Source organism: Melopsittacus undulatus, chromosome 6 (genome assembly GCF_012275295.1).
Source record: "Melopsittacus undulatus isolate bMelUnd1 chromosome 6, bMelUnd1.mat.Z, whole genome shotgun sequence".
Classification (NCBI taxonomy): Eukaryota; Metazoa; Chordata; class Aves; order Psittaciformes; family Psittaculidae; genus Melopsittacus; species Melopsittacus undulatus.
The window spans coordinates 50,325,208-50,344,538 of NC_047532.1; the positions used below are offsets into that span (position 1 = coordinate 50,325,208).

The window sequence follows — 19,331 nt, forward strand, 5'->3', positions numbered from 1 at the left end:
GCTTTGTACTTAGGAAGGGAACTTTGAAATATCAGTTATGCCATCTCCTTTAGCAAAGACTTAGTTTAAGCCCTAGAATGAACCAACTGGTAGTGCATGTTAGTACGTAGACTAGGAAAATTTAGGTGCCTGACTTTTAGTCTGTGGTATTTCTTATGTTAGAAGCGGCTGCTCACCATCTGTCAGTCTGAAATGACAGTTTAATACAGTGGAAGTGTCAGGTGGTAGGTATGTTTTCAAAAATGGTATTTGTGAAAGCTTGAGTGGTCTCTTTGTAATGGCCCGTAAACAGACTACTTTAGTTGAATTGCAGCAGTTGTGTATTTGTGCTGACAGGAGTGATTGAAGCCTGCGTGCTGCCTTCTGTGTCTGGACCACAAGTTCTCATCTGTTACTTCTTGCCAGAACTCCATTTGCTGGATACTTATTAAGAAGCTAGGTGGTGTCCACAGTCCTGCACTAACACAAGCTTAAATCTCACTCATACTAAGTGGACTAGAGCACTGGTTTAGGTTTTGGACTCAAATGTACTAACTGGACAAATGTTCTTGTAGCCTCCTGAGACAGATGTTGGGCCTTCAGTCCTCCACTGTTGTGTACTTTAACTATTGTAGTAAGTAGGATTCAAAATAAACCTGTGTTTGGTTTTTATTCTTGTTTTAATTTTTGTTCTTTTTCTTCTTCAGGCGTTCACAACAGACTTTAGGGTTCACTGGGCTCAGCATCCTTTAAGGCCTGAATTTGCTGAAAGCACTTATTTCCTGTATAAGGTAAGATAATTTTCATTCATCTGAGTTTTTGTCACTTTATCTAGCAGCTAGAATTCTGTTGAGGTTTTATTTCAGTATAGAATAAGTAGTGTATCTCCAGCTTATTTTATCTACTGGTGCCAGTTTGTATATAAAGAAGATTAAAGTATTGGTTATAAAAAATTGGTCTAGGAATTTTGTTTGATATGCCTAGAATTAGAAGAAAACTGTTTAGTGACAAAGGCCCATATTTTAAAAGAAATGTAAGTGTTGCACATCTTTCCTAAAGAGATACTGGAGAGTAAGAGCTAAAGCCATTTGAACCTTGCAGAGAAGAGCAGTGCCTAAATGTCTTTGTGTTTCTGTGTTTCCATGTGCATATCTGCATATCCATAGAAAGTAATGTCTCTCAATGTCTCAGAAGTCTCTCTTGTGACTAATATTAATAAATTAAACTTTACTGGTGTCTGAGAAGGTACAGAAACAATAAACTAGCATTAGGAAAATGATTGCTGCTGATTGTAAAGTAAGTCTAAGGGCACCTGTATGTTTGGGATTGATTTTTTGTTGCTTTTTCTTTTCTAGGCTACTGGGGACCCTTACTATCTAGAAGTAGGAAAAACGCTCATTGAAAACTTGAACAAGTATGCAAGAGTACCTTGTGGGTTTGCTGCAATGAAGGATGTTCGTACAGGAAGTCATGAAGATAGGTAAAAGTTTTCACAATTTTTTTCATAGAAAAAGATTAAAGAAAATCTTATTACTCTGTTCATATAATAAAATTAATTGACTTTGGAGTAGCTGTCTGTCTTCAGTTCGGTTATGCATTTAAATTATGCATTTGTCATAGTCTGTAGACTATTTCAGTAGTTTTAGTTTGTTACATAAGAACATTTTTAGTTTAATAATGCTTAATTTGTCTTGGAGCAATTGATTAATTACTTTCCGAAAAGATACTACAAATATAGAGGTTTTTATTTTTCAGTAATGCTGCTTTCTAATGATTATGCTGGATCATTTCCCTACAAACGTGGTTTCTTCCAAGTGAAAGGAATGCTAATGGAATGAAGTTCAACAATAATAATCACGAAGTCTTCAGAGGTGGAGCAATATGAGTATTTGTTTTGGTGATGTTGTAGAAAAAAGGGCATCTTCCTAAAGGACATCCACTTTTTTCCATAGAATGGATTCTTTCTTTCTGGCCGAGATGTTTAAATATCTTTACCTGCTGTTTGCTGATAAGGAAGACATGATTTTCGACATTGAAGATTATATCTTCACTACAGAAGCTCATCTATTACCACTTTGGCTTTCTACTACAAATCAAACCATTGCTAAAAAAAATACAGTAAGTAATAGGTTAATCAGTTTTAGTAGTGCTTTGAAGCAGTTCCTTTTTTTATGAGAGGAAATGGAAGAAAAATCAGAAAAAAACCTAGTTTGAAGAAATACATTAATTGTAACTCTTCATTTAATGTGAACAATTTCATCATATTAACAGTGCCAGTCACATCGATATGAATGACGTTTCTATGACTGGGCTCCACACAACTGAATCTTGAGAAAAAATGCTGTGGAATATTAGCAGTATTTAAAAAGAAAATCATTCCCTGTCTCTGTGTGGATTTGAAAAGAATGCACTACGATGTTTTTATCTGCTTTTTTTTTTTCCTCTAAAACATTTGTAACACTGTGCCTAAACTTTTGTCCTTTATTTTACTACATCAGTCTTTGGCAAGTTTTGAAAGTTTTTTTGAGCCCACTACAAAGTTAGACAGCTGCAGCTTTGGAATATTTAATTAGTTTAATCCATGTAGTAGGCATCTATTGTGTATATCTGAGGGTATTTATTAGTTTACAAATTACTTAACCTTCCGAAATAACCTGTAGTAATACAGGTGTCCTCTGAAGCATCGTAAATACTTGGGGTTTTTGTGTGTTCAATGAGGTGACACTATTTATTTTTAAGGCAGTAATACTTCTGGCAAGCAAAAGAAATAATGAGAAAGCAAAGAGAGAGGTGCCTAGGGTATCAGGGACATAAATTTCTTTATGTTAGTGTACTTTTATTTTTACCCTTTACTGAGAGTCTTGCAGTAATACCTGGATCAGAGGACATGCTCATGCTGTATGTCAAGCCATGAGTCCCAGAGAAATCTTAACCAAGCAGGGCGCAATCTGTTTTACAGGCTCTAGCATTAGGCAGTGAACAATTTTTAATTACTTGCACTTAGTGTCCAACATTGGTAATACATTTAATGGGTCATGGGGTTGGCTTTTTGATGTTCCTTGATGATGGAGATCTTGCACCCTCACTGAAATGTTCTTTCTTTGAGCATTTATCATCTTTTGTCTTTTGGTTTTGGAAATGGAGACTTTTTTGAACTATGCAAGAAGTCCTCTGAAGGGTCTGAAGGAGCATTTTATATAACTTCTGTTGCTAACATGAAAAGTTTATACTTTTCAGGCAGACAGGATTCCCACAGCTGATGCAAATGCCAATGGATGGCCAATAAAGAGGGTAGAGTAAATTCATGGGATCATAGAATGGTTTGGGTTGGAAGGGGCCTTAAAAATCAGCTAGTTCCACCCTCCTAACACAGATGGGGACACCTTCCACTAGACCAGATTGCTCAAAGCCTCATGCAGCCTGGCCTTACACACTTCCAGGGATGGGGCATCCACATCTTTTCAGGGCAACTTGTTTTCTAGGGTCTCAGCACCCTCAGAATAAAGATTTTTTTCTTAATACCTCATCTAAATCCATTTCCAGTATAATCTAAAGCCATTTTCCCTTGTCCTGTCAGTACATGCCTTTGTAAGTAGTCCCTCTCCAGCTTTCTTGTCAGCCCCTCTAGGTACTGGAAGGCTGGTATAAGGTCTCCCTGGAGTGTTCACTTCTTCAGGCTGAACAACCCCAACTCTCTCAGCCTGTCTTTGTAGGAGAGGTGCACAGCTCTCTGAACATCATCATGGCCTCCTCTGGACTTGCTCCAAAAGGTCCATGTAAATTGTTCAGATGCAGTTTTCTTAAGCTCTTTTAGGTCAAAGCTGTTAATGTTCAGAATATAAGTCAGATCCATTGAAAAGAGAGTGTCAACAAGATGCATTAAATGACTTAAAGGCTGTGAAGATGAGTGTGTTAATCTTTTATGGAATTTATCTGATGGGGAAAAATGATAAAAAATGAAATGTGTAAATTATTTTTCATATAAACACAGTGCTGTTAAACCAAACTGTGACATAGTTGTAGTATCAACCCAACATCCTGTTTGTATTTGTGCTCATAAACAGGAAATGTTACGTCTTACTATGCTGATGTTTACAGTTGTGCTTGCAAGACCTTCTTTCTTAAGTGATGTGACTACCCTTTGTCACACTAAAAGCATAGGTACTTTAAAGTGTTTGTTCCTGTAAACTAATAGCCTTTTAGGCCTTGTGTTTAAGGGAGCCTTTAAATACTTGATTTTTAATTAGCTCATGCGTTGCAAACAGTGAGGTGCGTTTTTTTCAATGGATAAATACTATGTTAACTTTTACAGGTGAGAAATTTAACTTGCCAGTTATCCAATCAGTTATTTGCAAAACTAAGAAGAGGTTAAATATGGCTCCGAGTCACTGTACATGTTCCACATGGTTTTACATGTTACAAAACAGTGATCTGTGCAAATGCTAGCTCTGTTATCTTTTCTGAAAATAGATTGTTTGAATTATATATAGATTCAACCTTGTCCATTCAGACTACCAAGTCAGTATGGCTCCTGAGGAGGAGAATCTTTTGTTCACATGAAAACATGTGACATTCTTAGTAATACGAAGCAAGAATGACCTAAGGCCTGAAGCTGATCCAGTCTGATAAAGGTGGCTTCAAATGTAATTATAACTACTTCCTTTCATAGTTTCCTTCCTTTCATGTCAGGAGTGGGCTTTGGAAATACTGTTTGCTAGTAGAGGATTAGCTGTTTCTGCAGGAAAATTCTAGAAATTGTGGATACAAGTTTGGTAAGTTGCAGATTAGAATGGGTGTTATATTTCTGTATCTCTAGAAAGGGATTATAGTGCACTGGTTACCCTTTATTAGTGCAATGTGTGACACAATAGAGTGATGTATTTTTCATTCCTGGAATCTGTGTGGTTGTAGAACATTTATTGCATTCAGTTGCTGTATGTCCTGAGCAGACAGATTACTTAAGGGTAGGTCTGGCTGTTGATTTTAATTTGTATAAAAATGTAAGCAGCAGTTTTAATAGGTGATCTGTATTTTTCATTTCAGACTACAGAATACACAGAGCTGGATGACAGCAACTTTGACTGGACCTGTCCAAACACCCAGATTCTTTTCCCAAATGACCCTATGTTTGCTCAAAGTATTCGTGAACCTTTGAAAAATGTGGTGGATAAGAGCTGTCCTAGGGGTATTTCCAGAGCGTAAGATGAATATTTTCTGATTTTTGGTAGCGTAGGAGTAAGTGGAACAGGGTCTGTTAAGCATGAACAGAGAAAATTGAGCTGTACTGGAGCTTGCTCTGCTCAAGTTTGTAGTCCTTTCAGAATGGATAGCCTAGCTGTAGCAAAAATCAGTTACGTTTTCTCTGGCAGCATCATCAAGATTTAGTTAATTTTGAGCAGGAATTAGCAAGTCTTTCAAGTAAAAGGAGCTTAATGAGCCATATACTGCAAGTGGTAGTTGTAGAACACGTATTACAGGAAGTATGTATTTCTGATTTGTAAATTAATCTCTATAGACTCTTGAACAGTTCTGAAGCTCTTCCTTGTAGTGAGCAAATTGTATTACCACTCATAATTTCATCTGTTTCAAAGAATTTAGGACAGTCTGTTATAGCTGAGGAAGGTTTATCTATCTAACCAGCTCTTTGATATTTATACTTCTTAAGTAAAACTGACTAGCAACTCTACAATGAAAACTGGGTTTACTCAGTCTTAGTAATGCAGGCTATTTAGAAATTTGGTAGTTTTATCAACACTGCATGTGCTTTTTTGCACTACAAAATTATTGATAGAATCAACAACTTTTAAAAAAGATAGTTATTCAGTGTTGTTCCAAGGAATTCTAATCTTGTGGTAGGAATAATGTGAAAGTTAGGTTTCAAGAATAATCTGCTTTTTAAAGATTTGACCTCTAATATCTTTTGGCAGGGAAGAGAGTTTGGGAAGTGGACCAAAACCACCATTGAGAGCCCGAGATTTCATGGCCAGTAATCCTGAACACTTGGAGATACTGAAGAAGATGGGAGTCAGTTTGATTCATCTTAAAGATGGAAGAGTACAATTAGTACAGCATGCAGTGCAAGTAAGGCCCGACAGTACTGTTTTTGAACACTTTCTGTAAAATCCTACTAGCAATGATTTCTGGCACTTATAGGTTCAGGAGGGGCATCCAGACTGTGGAAGAAGGCTCATGAGCTGGATATGCAACTGTATTTGACAGGTTGATGCTTGTTAATATTTTGCCTCAGCAACACTTTTAACTAATCTTCCATTACATTAGATGGGGGCTGTTCATGTCAAAGTGATGTACCTAACAGCATCTTACCTGAATGCACTAGCTTTCAGTGTGGGATGCTTCCATTTGTTTAGGAGGTCTATACGTTTGTATGGTTTTAGTCTTCTGGGTGGTGAACACAGTAAAAGGTTAACTTCTGTATTTGAAATAATGAGCAAGGGCCAGTGAGCTTTCACTCTGTATTTTAAAATCTTCTTAGCACTTGTCCAAGCAAACATAATTCCAATTTGCCCTCAAAGTTTCTTGAATATTTAAGAAGAAACTGGGGTTTTTTTGTTTTGTTTTTTTTTCTCTTTTTTACTACTCAGGCAGCAAGTTCACTTGATGCTGAAGATGGCTTACGGTTCATGCAGGAAATGATTGAACTCTCCAGTCAGCAGCAGAAAGAGCAACAGCTACCTCCTCGTGCTGTTCAAATTGTTTCCCATCCATTCTTTGGTCGGGTGGTCTTGACTGCAGGACCAGCACAATTTGGGATGGACTTATCCAAGCACAAAGCAGGGGTATGTAAAATGTGCATGCCTGTTTCTAGCTTAATATTACTTTCCTTATTTCATAAGGCTAAATTTTACAGTACTGTTACTATTTCAGGCTGGCCAGCTGGAGGGTGACCAATTAATTAGCAGTTAAAATGACAGGGCACAGGAATGACAGAATGACAGCAGCGACAGTCTTAGATGAGTGGCTTATCAGTCTGTGGCTGGTGCTCTGTTCCTGAGTCATTGGTCATGATTTAGGATTTAATACACATACACAGTATGATTTCTTTGAAAAAAAATATATAATCTGCAGTGCATATTTTAAGAGATGTTAATTTAAGGGAAGGTTTTCCTACCATGTCAGCCATGAATTTGCAGAAACCCTTTTAGATTAGGCTGGTTTTATGCAAGCTTTTGTAAAAGGCTGTATCTAGATAGAAGAAGAAAATATTACAGAGACAATGGTCCCTACTGGAAACTGTAAGAGAACCTGGTGACTTTGGCTGGGCATGATGCAGCTCCAGACTAGTAGTTCACAGAAGAAAATTTTCCAGAGGCAGCAGTTCACAGGTGTAGACAAAATACACTGAGTATGAGAGTTAGGCTTTCACTCAGTCATTCTTTGCTTCTTAGAACTCCACCTTCATGGTAAAGGTTGCCTGCACTGACAGAAGACAACACGAAATGCATAAGATTAATTGAAAAAAAGTAAATGTTTAGAGATCTTTTGCAAGCCTGAACCTAGTGTTCTTACCCTCTCTTTGCTTTTGTTTTTCCAAACAGACAAGAGGATTTGTTGCAACCATTAAGCCATATAATGGATGCTCAGAGATCACTAATCCTGAGGCAGTGAAAGAGAAAATTGCTCTGATGCAAAGAGGCCAGTGTATGTTTGCTGAAAAGGCACGAAACATTCAGAAAGCTGGAGCAATAGGAGGCATTGTTATTGGTAAATAAAACTTTGAGTCCTTAATTTGTGCAGATGTAATCTGTATTTTACAGGTTTGAAGTTACTGGAAAGCTGACAAGGAGCTGTTAAACTCTTTGAGATGCCATACTCCAGCACAGAAATCATGCTTTCAGAAGATGAAGAAATGTTTTTGGCTTTGTCTGGTTTTTGCACAAAAAGCCTAGTGAAACAAATTGGGAAGGGTAATTGTCACTGCTTTTGCTGATGAAAAGTTATTACTGTAAGGATCACTGGGTGTTGAAATAGTGCTGTCTACTAACTGCTGAGGAAGTCTTGAGATACAAATGAAAGATGTTAAGGAAAACAAGTACACAAGCTGGCTTTTTGCATTTTACAACCAATGTATTATTTTATGCTTGGGATCCTCTTAACTGACTGGCCAGTAGAAAGCTGCTTGAAAGTGCTGAAGTTCAGAGTTGTAGTTTGTTCATCTAACAGGAGGTTTGCTTGCTTTTCCTTTTGTGGGCATCTGGCTAGATGACAATGAAGGAAGCAGTAGTGATACAGCTCCTCTCTTTCAAATGGCTGGTGATGGAAAGAATACAGATGATATCACAATTCCCATGCTCTTCCTCTTCAACAAGGAAGGAAACATTATTCTGGATGCTATCCGAGAGTATGAGGCTGTGGAGGTGCTCCTTTCTGATAAAGCAAAAGACAGAGGTAAGCTTCCATCTCTATCATGGCACAGTGTGAAATGTACAGTAGTGATTTCTACTGCTACTCAAAGGTACAGACATGTTATTTGATAGCTGTAGTTTTCTGATGACATTGGTATAAGTTTTTTCATAAGAAAGCCATTATCTGAGATATGTCATTATCCACTGCCCCATCAAGTTAACGTTAACATCCAGAAATGCTGTTCATAAATTAAATGTCAGTTTGACTAATGAGCAAATACAGCCTTTTTGATATCTTTTGAACCCTTTTTGCCACAATCTGCTTTGAAGTAGTATCAGGAATAGCATAAGTGGTTTTAGTGCCCTACATTGTAAATGCCTCTCTCTTATCAAGCTCCCCAGTGACATTCTTGGTACTCACAAGGAAAGAGGCAACTGTTAAAACTATTTTGTCTAACTAAGGAGAAGTGGTTATCGTGAGAAATAAGGCTACTGACTTCAGATGTTCTGCAGTTTTTCTTGTACAAGAAAATGACAAGCTAATATATTCCTAATTAAAATGTTTGCATATGGCAGAAAATTCTAGGTTTTCCTTCTGTAAGCCTTCCTTGTAGTGCTGCTTTGTCCAAGCACAGCATGTAAGAACAAGTATCTCTAGTAAACTAATGGGAGTGTTTATTTTCTGCACATTTGAAGAGGTGATATGCTGAAAGCTAGTGATGTTTCTTCATAGCTGCTTACAAATTCCTCCTCTTGATAACTATGGTTAAGCTGTGCTAACAAAATACTAAATACAAAAGATAGCTCTGCATCTGAGAATTTGTAATTCATATCTGCTTCTTCCTCTCCCTCCTTGTGCTTCCGTTTGGTATCCCAGCAACAATCTTTAAAGGTAAAATGATTCCAAACTACATTATTGATAGCAGTAAGTATCCCATGTTAAAAGTGGTGTATGCTGTTAAACTCCCTAGAAGTCTTGAAATGTTAGTGTCCTGTACACTAGGTATAAGCTTCAAACTCCAGAGAAATCTGCATGGTTAAATTGGATGGCTGTTGTAAAGCTAAATAGGTACTTGAGATACGTTTGTTACTTCGTATTAGTGGGTATGTGATGAGGGAGGATTCGGCTTTGGGGCTCTCTAGTTCACAGTTCAGTAAACTCATGAAACACTGTCTAACTCCTGCTTGCTTAGATGTGAGAGAGCCTGTTGGATCTGGGGGTGGTTTAAAATTGGTGTTCAGTGCATGTAGTGGGTATTTACTTAAGACTGAATGATGGTAACTAGCACTTACCCGGAAGTCACTATTCAAGTCTGAGGAACCAAAACTGGTCTCACTGTATTGTTTGCCCTCATTTAAAATGTGTTTAAATGTCTTCCCTCTCCTCCCCCTGTAAAATGTGTTCTTTAATAATGTTAAATTTCTGTATCAGTGGTAAGTCTGCACTTCCTTGAGGAAATAAGGCCAAGGGAAATGACCTTGCTTTTAAAATACATACTAAAATCTGCCTTCCTATTCTTCCCTCCGCCCCCCAACATTTCTTTTTTTTCTCTTCCCATCTCAAAGACTTGGAAATGGAGAATATGGACCAGAAATTATCTGAAAACGATTCACATAAACAGAATTCAGAAGAAGGTGCTTCAGCATTTCAGGATGTTGGTGAAGTCAGTGAGGAGCCTGAAGAAGAAGAAAGATTTGATGTTATTGACCCTGATTCTTTAGCTCCTGCTAATGCAGACAGTGACAGCGTTTCCATTTCAAATCAGGATTCCCATGTCCCTGAACCTGATGAGGCTAGTGCTCCAGAGCCAACATGTACACAGGGAGATAACCAGCCTCAGGAACAGAAGACGGAAACAGAGTCAAATTCCAAAGTTAACTGGGATAATAAAGTTCAGCCTATGGAATCCATATTAGCAGACTGGAATGAAGATATAGAAGCATTTGAAATGATGGAAAAGGATGAGCTATGACTTGTAATAATAACTTATTTGTTAGTAAACAGATGGAGAACTCTTTGGCTAGAAGTGAGGCCCTGGTATCTGAGAACTAGAAAACATATTCAGTATTGTGACAAACAACCAGGTTTCACCTGGAAAATACTATAGAAATCCAGCACACACTCTTTGTTTTAATTTTTTCCTGTTTAAAAATGGGAACGTGCAATTGAAACGTTTGTCTGGCTCCACTGTATGGTGCTGTAACCCAGGAGGCTCATTCAGGGAATTAGCCCGACTTCTGTGTTCCAGGCTCCGAGACGTCACACTCCCTTGGTCTCTGGAAAGCAGAAGTTGAACGCAGTGGGATTAACATACTATGTAACGGTTATTGGTGATTGCACATGAAAGCAGTAGTTCAGCCACTGTTCTGGTTGGAGTGAAGGTGCAGTTTCACTGATCTCCACTGAGTTGAAAGCCTTCATTGATAGCAACAAGTCAAATTGTTTCCAATTGTTGTATCTTTAGGACACAGCTAGAAGCAGTTTGATTTTTGTCCTGACATATCATACTGGTAGTTAGTGTCCACTGGTAGTGGACATGGTAGTGTTTCTCATCACCCCTTCCATTACTTTGAACGACTATCACAACATCTGAGTTTTCCCTTCTGCTCTGCTTTCAACTAAAGAAACTGTATAACCCAAAGGTAGGGTAGGGTATCCTTTGTAAGCAGGTTTCATCAGGGAAACTTAAGACAGCCTTGATGTGTACCAGATAAAGGTGTTCCCAGTGCTTTGTTAAAGTTTGAGGTTAAGGTAAAGTGGACAAGACAGATGATGAGTTACACGCACTTCCTTTGGCCTCCCAGGTTGGAAAAACTCAATCTACCCTGAGATACGGAATTTAAACTGGCAGTATCCTCTGAAAGGACACTAAACAGAACTAGATCAGCTATAACATAATCTTCCTTTTTCTACAAGCTTGACTTCTTACAGCTTGACTTTGTTGTCAGTGTTTTTATATGCAACTTCTATACTTGTGATACTTCAGGCAATGAGGCCAGTACCAGTAATGAAAGGCAACAGTTTTGGCTGTTGGGTCCATAGTTCAAAGTATAGTGGTGTGAACTGCAAGGAAGACTGGTGTATTACTCTGGGTTTTGGGGGTTTATTACAGGTAAGTGTGAGTCCTAGTTTGCTATCCCTGTTATGAAAAACATTATTTAATTAAAAAGGGGGATGTTTAAACAACTGAGAGATGTTTTGACTGTGTCCAAAGAAACTGCCAAAACCTAATTAACTTGATTTATATAAACTGCTTTTAGTGAATTGTGTTTCAAAGAGTTGTTTTATATTAAAGAATGAATTAACACTGCCTATATGCTGCACCAGGCTAAAAACAAAGGTTTATATTAATTGTTACATGGAATAAAAAAAAATCCCCATTCTGAATTGCACCTTTCATTTAGCTGGTGAAATTATGCGTGCTGAATATGCAACTGTTAATTAGTACAGCCATACTGTATGTATTTATGTATACTCCTGTACAGTGTGAATGGAGAGATCCCAGGCAAATGTTGTATACATGTATACTTAACGTCAGTTGCTTTCAAGAGTATCAAAATGCACAGGCACCTTTTGAGAGCATGACAGTCAGTCGGAATATTATCCATAAGCTGAACGATAACATTAAATCACTAGAATAGGAGGTAATTTTGAGGAGGAAATGAAGCAGTAGCAGAATAGTGAATAAGTGTCCTTTGAAATAAATTAGCTTTTAAATGTAGTTATAATTCCTTTGCACAAATAACTGTATGGAGGTTTGGACTGAGGGCTTGAAGCAGCTGTGGTTTTTCAGTTGAGAATTTTTTTTGTATAAGTTTTTTTGTTACGTGTGTTTCTTTACGTCAGGCACTTGATCATGGGAGCCTTTTTAAGTGTCCTTTGTTACTTCGAGCCCCAGTGGTGCTGTGCTCCCCAGTAGCACCCAGGCTCAAAGTGACGTGGCCAAGTGCAGTCAGCTGCAGGCTCAAAACCATCAGGTGCAGATCAGATGTTTTCACTGGTAATTCCTTTGATCTGTCAGTGTGCAGTGCCACAAAAGGAGCATTTTTGTTCCCGTGCTCTTCAACATAGACTACATCTTCATACTTGTTAGCTCTTTTGGTGGAAATAGAATTATTTTTATAGCTATAAAGGCCCTGTGGTCATTCTGTTAAGACTGTCAATATAGCAAATAAAGGTTTTCTTTCTTTTTTACTTGCAGAAAATTTAGGTGTAGATGTAAATTTTTATTAAAAGATTAACTTTCCTTGCCATCACCAGCTCATTTTGATTTAACTGCTTTTTCTACATCTATTGCTAAAGCAGCAGACAACAGCTCTCATTTTATGGGATTTTGAACAATCCCAGAGCTCTGTTTGGATTTGAAGCATCATTTTGGTGGTGGCCTACCTCAAATAACTGTTGCCTCCTTCCTTTTGGGTTGGGTTGTTGTTTTTTTTTTACTGTTTCAGTTTTCCTACTTTACTTTTGAAACCATCATGAGAGCCATAGCTTTGTTTACAGAAGTGAATTGGGTATGGTTGACTGTTGGGGAGAGAGGAGTAAACTGGGGAGGAGTGGGGGTAGTTTTATTCAGGTTATTTGAAGTTCATAGTTTGTGATAAACTATGAAATGGGTTTTAGTTCAACCTTTTCATATCATTTGGGAAATAATTCAGTTTTCTGTCAGTCATCTTAAAAAGTGAAAAGAATGTATTCATCAAAAAATAAAAACCTTTTAGAGAGGGGAGCAAATGTTCTTCCCAGATTTTTAGAAGCCTGCTCCCTTCATGTGGAATATTGGTTGTACATTATTAATCAGTAATCTCCTCTTTCTTTGGATAGTTTTGTACATTTATTTGTATGGTATTGAACACTGAAGAATTCAGGAATCACAGCTGGAACTAGCACTTATTCCATGACATGTAACTCGGATCAGCCAATTAATTTAATCTTAGTGAATCTTCTTAATTGTTTACATGTATTGTTTCTTAATGAAGTTTCAAAATGAGCCCAGCTTTGGTTCTCCTCCTCCTGCCAGAGTAGCTGAAGGCACAGTCATAGGCATGGCTAAGTGCATGTTGAGGGGTTAAAAACAGGACATCTTATGCAAAAGGCATCAGTCAGAACATAGAAAAAAACAAAACCATTCTGTGAATGAAATATTGTATGTTCAGATTTTATAAGATTTTTTTTTCTTTTTTTAGCCAGCCCAATTTACAGCCCTATATTTTCTTATGAAAGATGTCTAATAACGGGTGCTGTAACACTATTGTTGGGTTTCACTGTCTGGTGATAAGTGTATACAATATTTCTAAGGGCAACTATGTACTGTGATGTAAAAGTCTGGGCTAAAATGTATATAATCTGTGTACATAATTGTGTACTTGATTATAATTGCTGATTGTAAAGATTTAATAAAATGTAAATATTCTGGTCAGGCTCTGCTAAACTGATGCTAATTTCTGAATTGCCCAACCAGCCGTGTTTGCCTTTGTTGTTAGCAAGACCTTTAGTAGTCATACCGGTACTCCCTGTCTGTCTGCATTAGCAACCTTAATGAGGTCCTCTGGGGCAGGCACCACAGGAAATCAGAGCCCAGTTTAACCTGTTGCCCTTCTGGCTGCTGGATCCTTGTGGATGGTGAAGAGGGCCTTGGGAGGTTGAAGCAGAGCCATGAAGAGCAGCAACGTTGTCTCTCTCTTGTCTCTGCTGGACTAACTGGAGAGATTTTTGAGCAAACTCTCAGTAAACAGCATTACTTTATATACATACACACACACACATATATAAATATATAGGGGAAGATAAAAACTCTTAAAGGAATTGGTGTTTTCTCTTAGCAATACCCTTCCACAGTCCTTGCAGGATCTGGCTTTATTGTTTCATGTTCTCCATGACCTTGCTGGCCCTGATGCCCAAATGCTGTTTGAATGAAACCAGGAAGCCACCATCCCATTGCAGATGGCCTCTGAAAAAGCAAAAGTATTTTGCAGAATCAGTAGCTGGTGTGTGCCCCCATCCCTACTTCTCTTTATATTTCTTTTATAACAAGGAATCAGGAATATTTAATTATTTATTTTCCAGTCTGGACACATTCCAAACATTCACACTCCTCAGGGACATTCGCACAGATGCGTTGAAGGGTAAGTAAGGCATTGGTATGTCACATCTCTGATAAAAACTGCCTTGGTAATTACCTTATACCAATGGTTGTATTGATGGTCTGTGACCATCATTTCACATTTCCACTTTCTAGTTAGGTCACCCAAAGCTGGATCTTCAGCAGCTGTGACAAAAATTCAGCCTCAGCAGATGCTCATCCCATCATTTGTGTCAGTGCAAAGCTGCTGGTGGCAGCAAATGGATCCCATTTTCTTCGGAAGTGCTACATAAAAAGGTATTGTTGATATATGTTTCCAACTGAAATGGTCCCTAGAAACCACTATTTGCCTGGGAAGGTTCGCTCAAAGCTATATTAAGCCCCAGCACGGGTGAGTTCATCTTTATTAATCCTTTGGTGGAGGGTGCAGCAGGTTGGCCTGGCACCAGGATCGCTCCCTTGGCAGAGGCATTTAAGACAAAATTGTTAAAAACAATATGTGCAGTACTTGGTGGTACCTGCACGGCTTTTGTGGAGCACCAGTGGGAGGGCTCAGGCACCCTGCTGGCTGTGACACCAGGACAGACCTGATGGCAGCAGTGCAGGGCAGAGAATGGGAACAAATACAGAAACCCCGGTTTCATCCGTAACAAAAACCACCACAAAACCTGCCCGAGTGTTTCTCTGTCTTCACACCCTTTGCTGGGTGCTGTCATCACCCTCATGGTGTTGTAGGCTGTGATCACTGTGCTGGGAAGGACTCCCTGAGTTTGGGGCATAAGCCCCGGCTGAGGGGGTGATCCGAGGGTTGCGCAGGAAAAAGCGGAGCCGATGAAGTGGCGACATGGGTGAGAAGAAATGAATGAGCAATGCAGAGCTGGCTGTACTGAATTTGATGCATTTGAGGATCTCTCTCTGCGTACCTCTTCTCCGTGTGGGCAGCAGGTTGGTAGTAGAGTAAATGTGATCATTAAGGATGTGCGTGATCCTCCCTTCACAGCAAAAGCTGCTTTCCCCTCCCTCCTCTGGCCAAATGCTCCTCACACTCCGGTTTAAGATCCTTAGCAAAGGCGGCTTAGACAGGTATAAGGAAAAATTAAAAAAGGCACAAGTTGTGCAGGAAAGGCCAAAAAAGCATTTCTAACACGGGCTGGCTCTCACGGCTTTTATGTAACTGAGCACGTGGCTGTCCACGTTTATCTTCAGGCTTGACACGGGTTATCTGATTGCCAAGCAGAGAGCATCTCTGTTAAATGATGTCAATCTTCACCACACTGGCATTACAGCATCATAAAAAATTACATAGCTGCTATTTTGGGCAGCAGCTCTCTCCGACTCAGTGAATAAATGCATCTCCATATGACTCACTCCGGGGGATTATTAATAGACACTAAAGCAGAATGCCAGAACACCAGGAATATTGCTCAGTTCCCACATGTAGCTTTCTAGTTTCTCACAGCAATTGCACTTGAGAACTTTTTGTCTCAAGATTTAATTTTTATATATGTATTTTTATATGTATATGTGTGTATAAATGGGAGAGAACGAATTTTCTATTCAGCTCGCACCTTGAAGGCTTGGTGGGGGGAGGAAGTCTGCAGCGATGGAGGATGCTTGTTGCTCCCGTTCTAGGCGTGCATGGTACCACACTCCAGCCCTGCATCACATGCTGGGCACACACCCATCCAGGTCAGCACCTCCTGCTACCAGGCCCATTCAGGTGAGGCTGCCATTATTAACAAAGCTTGAAATAGAAGCTCAGTTTTGTGATTTAAACAGAAACCATGCGGGGTGGCAGAACAGCAGGGAGGAAGCGAGTCATTCTGAGAGGAAAGAAATCACACACTTCTGTTGCTGTGTGACAGCTGGAGGATAGCTCAGCAACAGGCAACAACTGCCTGAGTAAGATACAGCTCAAGCCTGGAGCTCACCCCACCCTGGGGCTGCCTTCAAGCAGCTTTTCCGTAATTAGGGTGAAAGTCATCAGTGGGGTCCTCCACACCTTCCTGGCCCCAGTGCCACACAGAACTACCGCATTCAAGTACTGTCAGCTTCCATAGCACAGGCAAACCTTTATGAAAAAGGGTGCTTTTCCCATAAAATGTTCTGTTTTCCTGTTTTTTGTGAATGATGGGATGAAAGTGCTACTTGTGGCTTGAAGATTTCACCTGTGCAGCCAGGATTTGGAAAGCACTGCTCCTCCTGCTGTGCAGAAAGGGATAGAGAGGCGCAATAGGTCACCCTAGGCTTTGTGTGGCCCATCCACAGCTGCAAAGAGGTTGAGGCAGGGTAGGAGGCAGAGCTGGGTTTTTGGTTCCCAGCAGAGACTTGATTGAAAAAAAACCAAACTGTGACTGAAAGCAAAGGAAGAAAGGAATGTGAAGGTTTCAATGGGTTGTGATGTTGAAGTCCAGTATCAGAGGAAGGTTCATGGTAATCAGGAAACAACAGTAGTAGTCACATAATTAACCGGCTGCTTTGATAAAACTTTTCAAGGGTATTTGACAAAGGGCTGCAGACTGGTTCCTCAGTTACATCAGTTTACCCATCCATCCTCTCCATCTGACTATATGGTTTCCAGGCTGCTTGGCACTCTTGATACTGTAGTACCTGTGTGCGGCAACATCTATTTGTACCAGGCAAATAAAACACCTGCAGGCACAAGTGTTCGATGGGAAGTCGAAGTGGATACTCTTTCCATCAGCCCAGGTGTATTTTTAAAAGGTAAGTCCAAACAGAGATTAGGAGGAATAATTACAGAAACGTCTTAAAAACCACCATGTGCATGGTAGCAAGATGTGCCATGGCCAAGCGTTTGCTGACTTGATATAAATAGGAACATCCCACCGTTCACCCCCACCCAACTCTCCTCACATTTCTTGCAGAAGGGGAGAGCAAATTGAAGTCTTTCATCCTCCCCCAGTCCCACCAGCCTTTTGGCAGTCCTGGAGCACATCAACTCCACAGACAGCTGCAGACACCCTCCAACCCTTCTGCCCATTCCTCATGCCTCCACAACCAGCAGCAGGACAGATTACCCAGGCATTCACAAATACTGTCATTTAAAGGTCTGACAGTGAGGTTATAATTTATGCAGAAGACTAAAACATTTGCTGCTGGTCATATTAAGTGCACAGGTTAAGATGGAAATTGCTTTTCCTCTCTCACAAAGCTCTCACTATAGCCCATGCCTTTTATGCGATCATCATCGGCAAGAAAACAAATACATTAAAACTAATGGGAAGCTGAAAGAAACCCCATGCAAAAAGAGGCTGGGGTACTGAAAGATGTACCTGTAACACAGGGTTTGTACAGGGAAATGTACATACAACATGTTCAGCAGGTTGAAAATTAACCACGTTTCAAAAGGACAGACCCAATTCCATCACTCTTGTATTGTTTGTGAAAGCTTTGTAAAGCACTTTTGAGAGCAGGATTTGCGGGCTCAAGCCCCAGGGCTCTTTATTAATTAAAGTGTTTAAATAATTGAAAAGCACAGTCTCCTGACTCCCCTTAGCACAGCTACCTGCTTGAGAGCTGCCATAAATTATGGAAAAAGTAATATGCAAGAGGATAGAGGTACCCCTTGAAGAATTCATAACAGATCAAATGCCTCTGTAGCAGTGAGAGGTGCCAACAGCCCTAAGAAGGATGGTGTGATGGGAGTAGGTAAGTCAGTGAGATCTCATCACCATGGATTCTTGGGACTTGCTGCATGGCCAAAGCAGCTGCCAAAATGCAGTGAGAATTTAGGAGCATCAGAAGTGGCTGGCAATTTCTGACCATGGACAGGATAAAGATGCACACAGTGAAACATGCTAGAATGAACTCTGCACTGAGTTTTTTGCATGGAAAGCTGCTGAAGCCAGGTAGTGCTTGAGTTGTCCTAAATCTGTGATACAGCAGCCACTTGACTCAAACCAAGGCTGACAGGAGACCAGGGGAAAAGACTGAGCAGTTTGCAGTACTCAGAAACAGCTTCTACCTTAAGAAGAGGGCTTGATGCTGCAGCCTCACAAATGCTGCTTGGGAAGCTGCTCTTGCTGAAGGTGTTCACATCCAGTCCTGCATGAGTAAGTCCCCTCTGGTGTGTCCTCCCTACCCCACTATCCCACCCACTGCCTGAAAGCCAAAGGAAAATCCAGTTCAGGGAAAGAAGCACACACACTTTTCTTGGGGGGGACATATTCTTGGTATGGCACAGCAGTGACAGGGAACAAAATCTGCTGGTGCAGACTGTCCAGCCCTACTTGGAGTGAACATTGGAGGAAATCTCATTAGTCAAGAAAGTCCCTAATGTTTTAGAGATTTTCAGAAGTCACAGGTGATTTCTGAGGGACTTAAAACCCTCTAAAGAGCTCTGATTTTTCAGAAGGTCCAGTGAAAAATGGCCAGTGAGCTTTGGGGTGAGTGCCCCACTCACACATCAACCACTTCAGCAGAAGATGCTATTAATGCAGTCTCATGGTCTATCCCACATACATTACACACTTTAGAACAATGAAACCAATACAATACAGAAACCTGTGTCCTGACAAAGCATTCTCCATGGAATGTAGTGCAAACCTGGCCCTTATATAGTGTGAAATCAGGAAAAAGTATCAGCACAGGTAACAATCTCCTTTCAAATAATAAATGCAAAAGCTGTATTTTTCCCCCTTTTTTTTTTTCTTTTACTGACAAAATGACAGCATTTGTTAAAAATATTACATCTGCTTTTGAGAAGGTATTATCCTCTCCATATAATATGGAAAAATAAATTCTACATGATACACAACAGATACCCCTAGTTGGCAGAGCTGCTTTAGGAGATTAAATCCACAGACTCACCAGTGCAGAGGGCTGGTTTTGCCTACCTTGTCCCCAGACTCTTAAATTGTATTGTAGGAATGGTAAAAGACAAGAA

General features: G+C 39.8%; 1 protein-coding gene across 1 annotated transcript in view; it reads left to right on the forward strand.

Moving 5' to 3' along the window:
- The window catches only part of EDEM3 (ER degradation enhancing alpha-mannosidase like protein 3), a 31,965-nt gene extending 18,190 nt beyond the window's left edge, over positions 1-13,775 (forward strand). The window contains exons 12-20 of the mRNA XM_005146512.4: positions 687-770; positions 1,335-1,459; positions 1,932-2,097; positions 5,023-5,177; positions 5,907-6,060; positions 6,582-6,776; positions 7,536-7,701; positions 8,200-8,385; positions 9,909-13,775. Coding sequence (XP_005146569.1) covers positions 687-770; positions 1,335-1,459; positions 1,932-2,097; positions 5,023-5,177; positions 5,907-6,060; positions 6,582-6,776; positions 7,536-7,701; positions 8,200-8,385; positions 9,909-10,315 — 1,638 coding nt within the window. The 3' untranslated portion in view covers positions 10,316-13,775. The remainder of the gene's footprint in view (positions 1-686; positions 771-1,334; positions 1,460-1,931; positions 2,098-5,022; positions 5,178-5,906; positions 6,061-6,581; positions 6,777-7,535; positions 7,702-8,199; positions 8,386-9,908) is intronic.
- Positions 13,776-19,331: the final 5,556 nt, after the last annotated feature.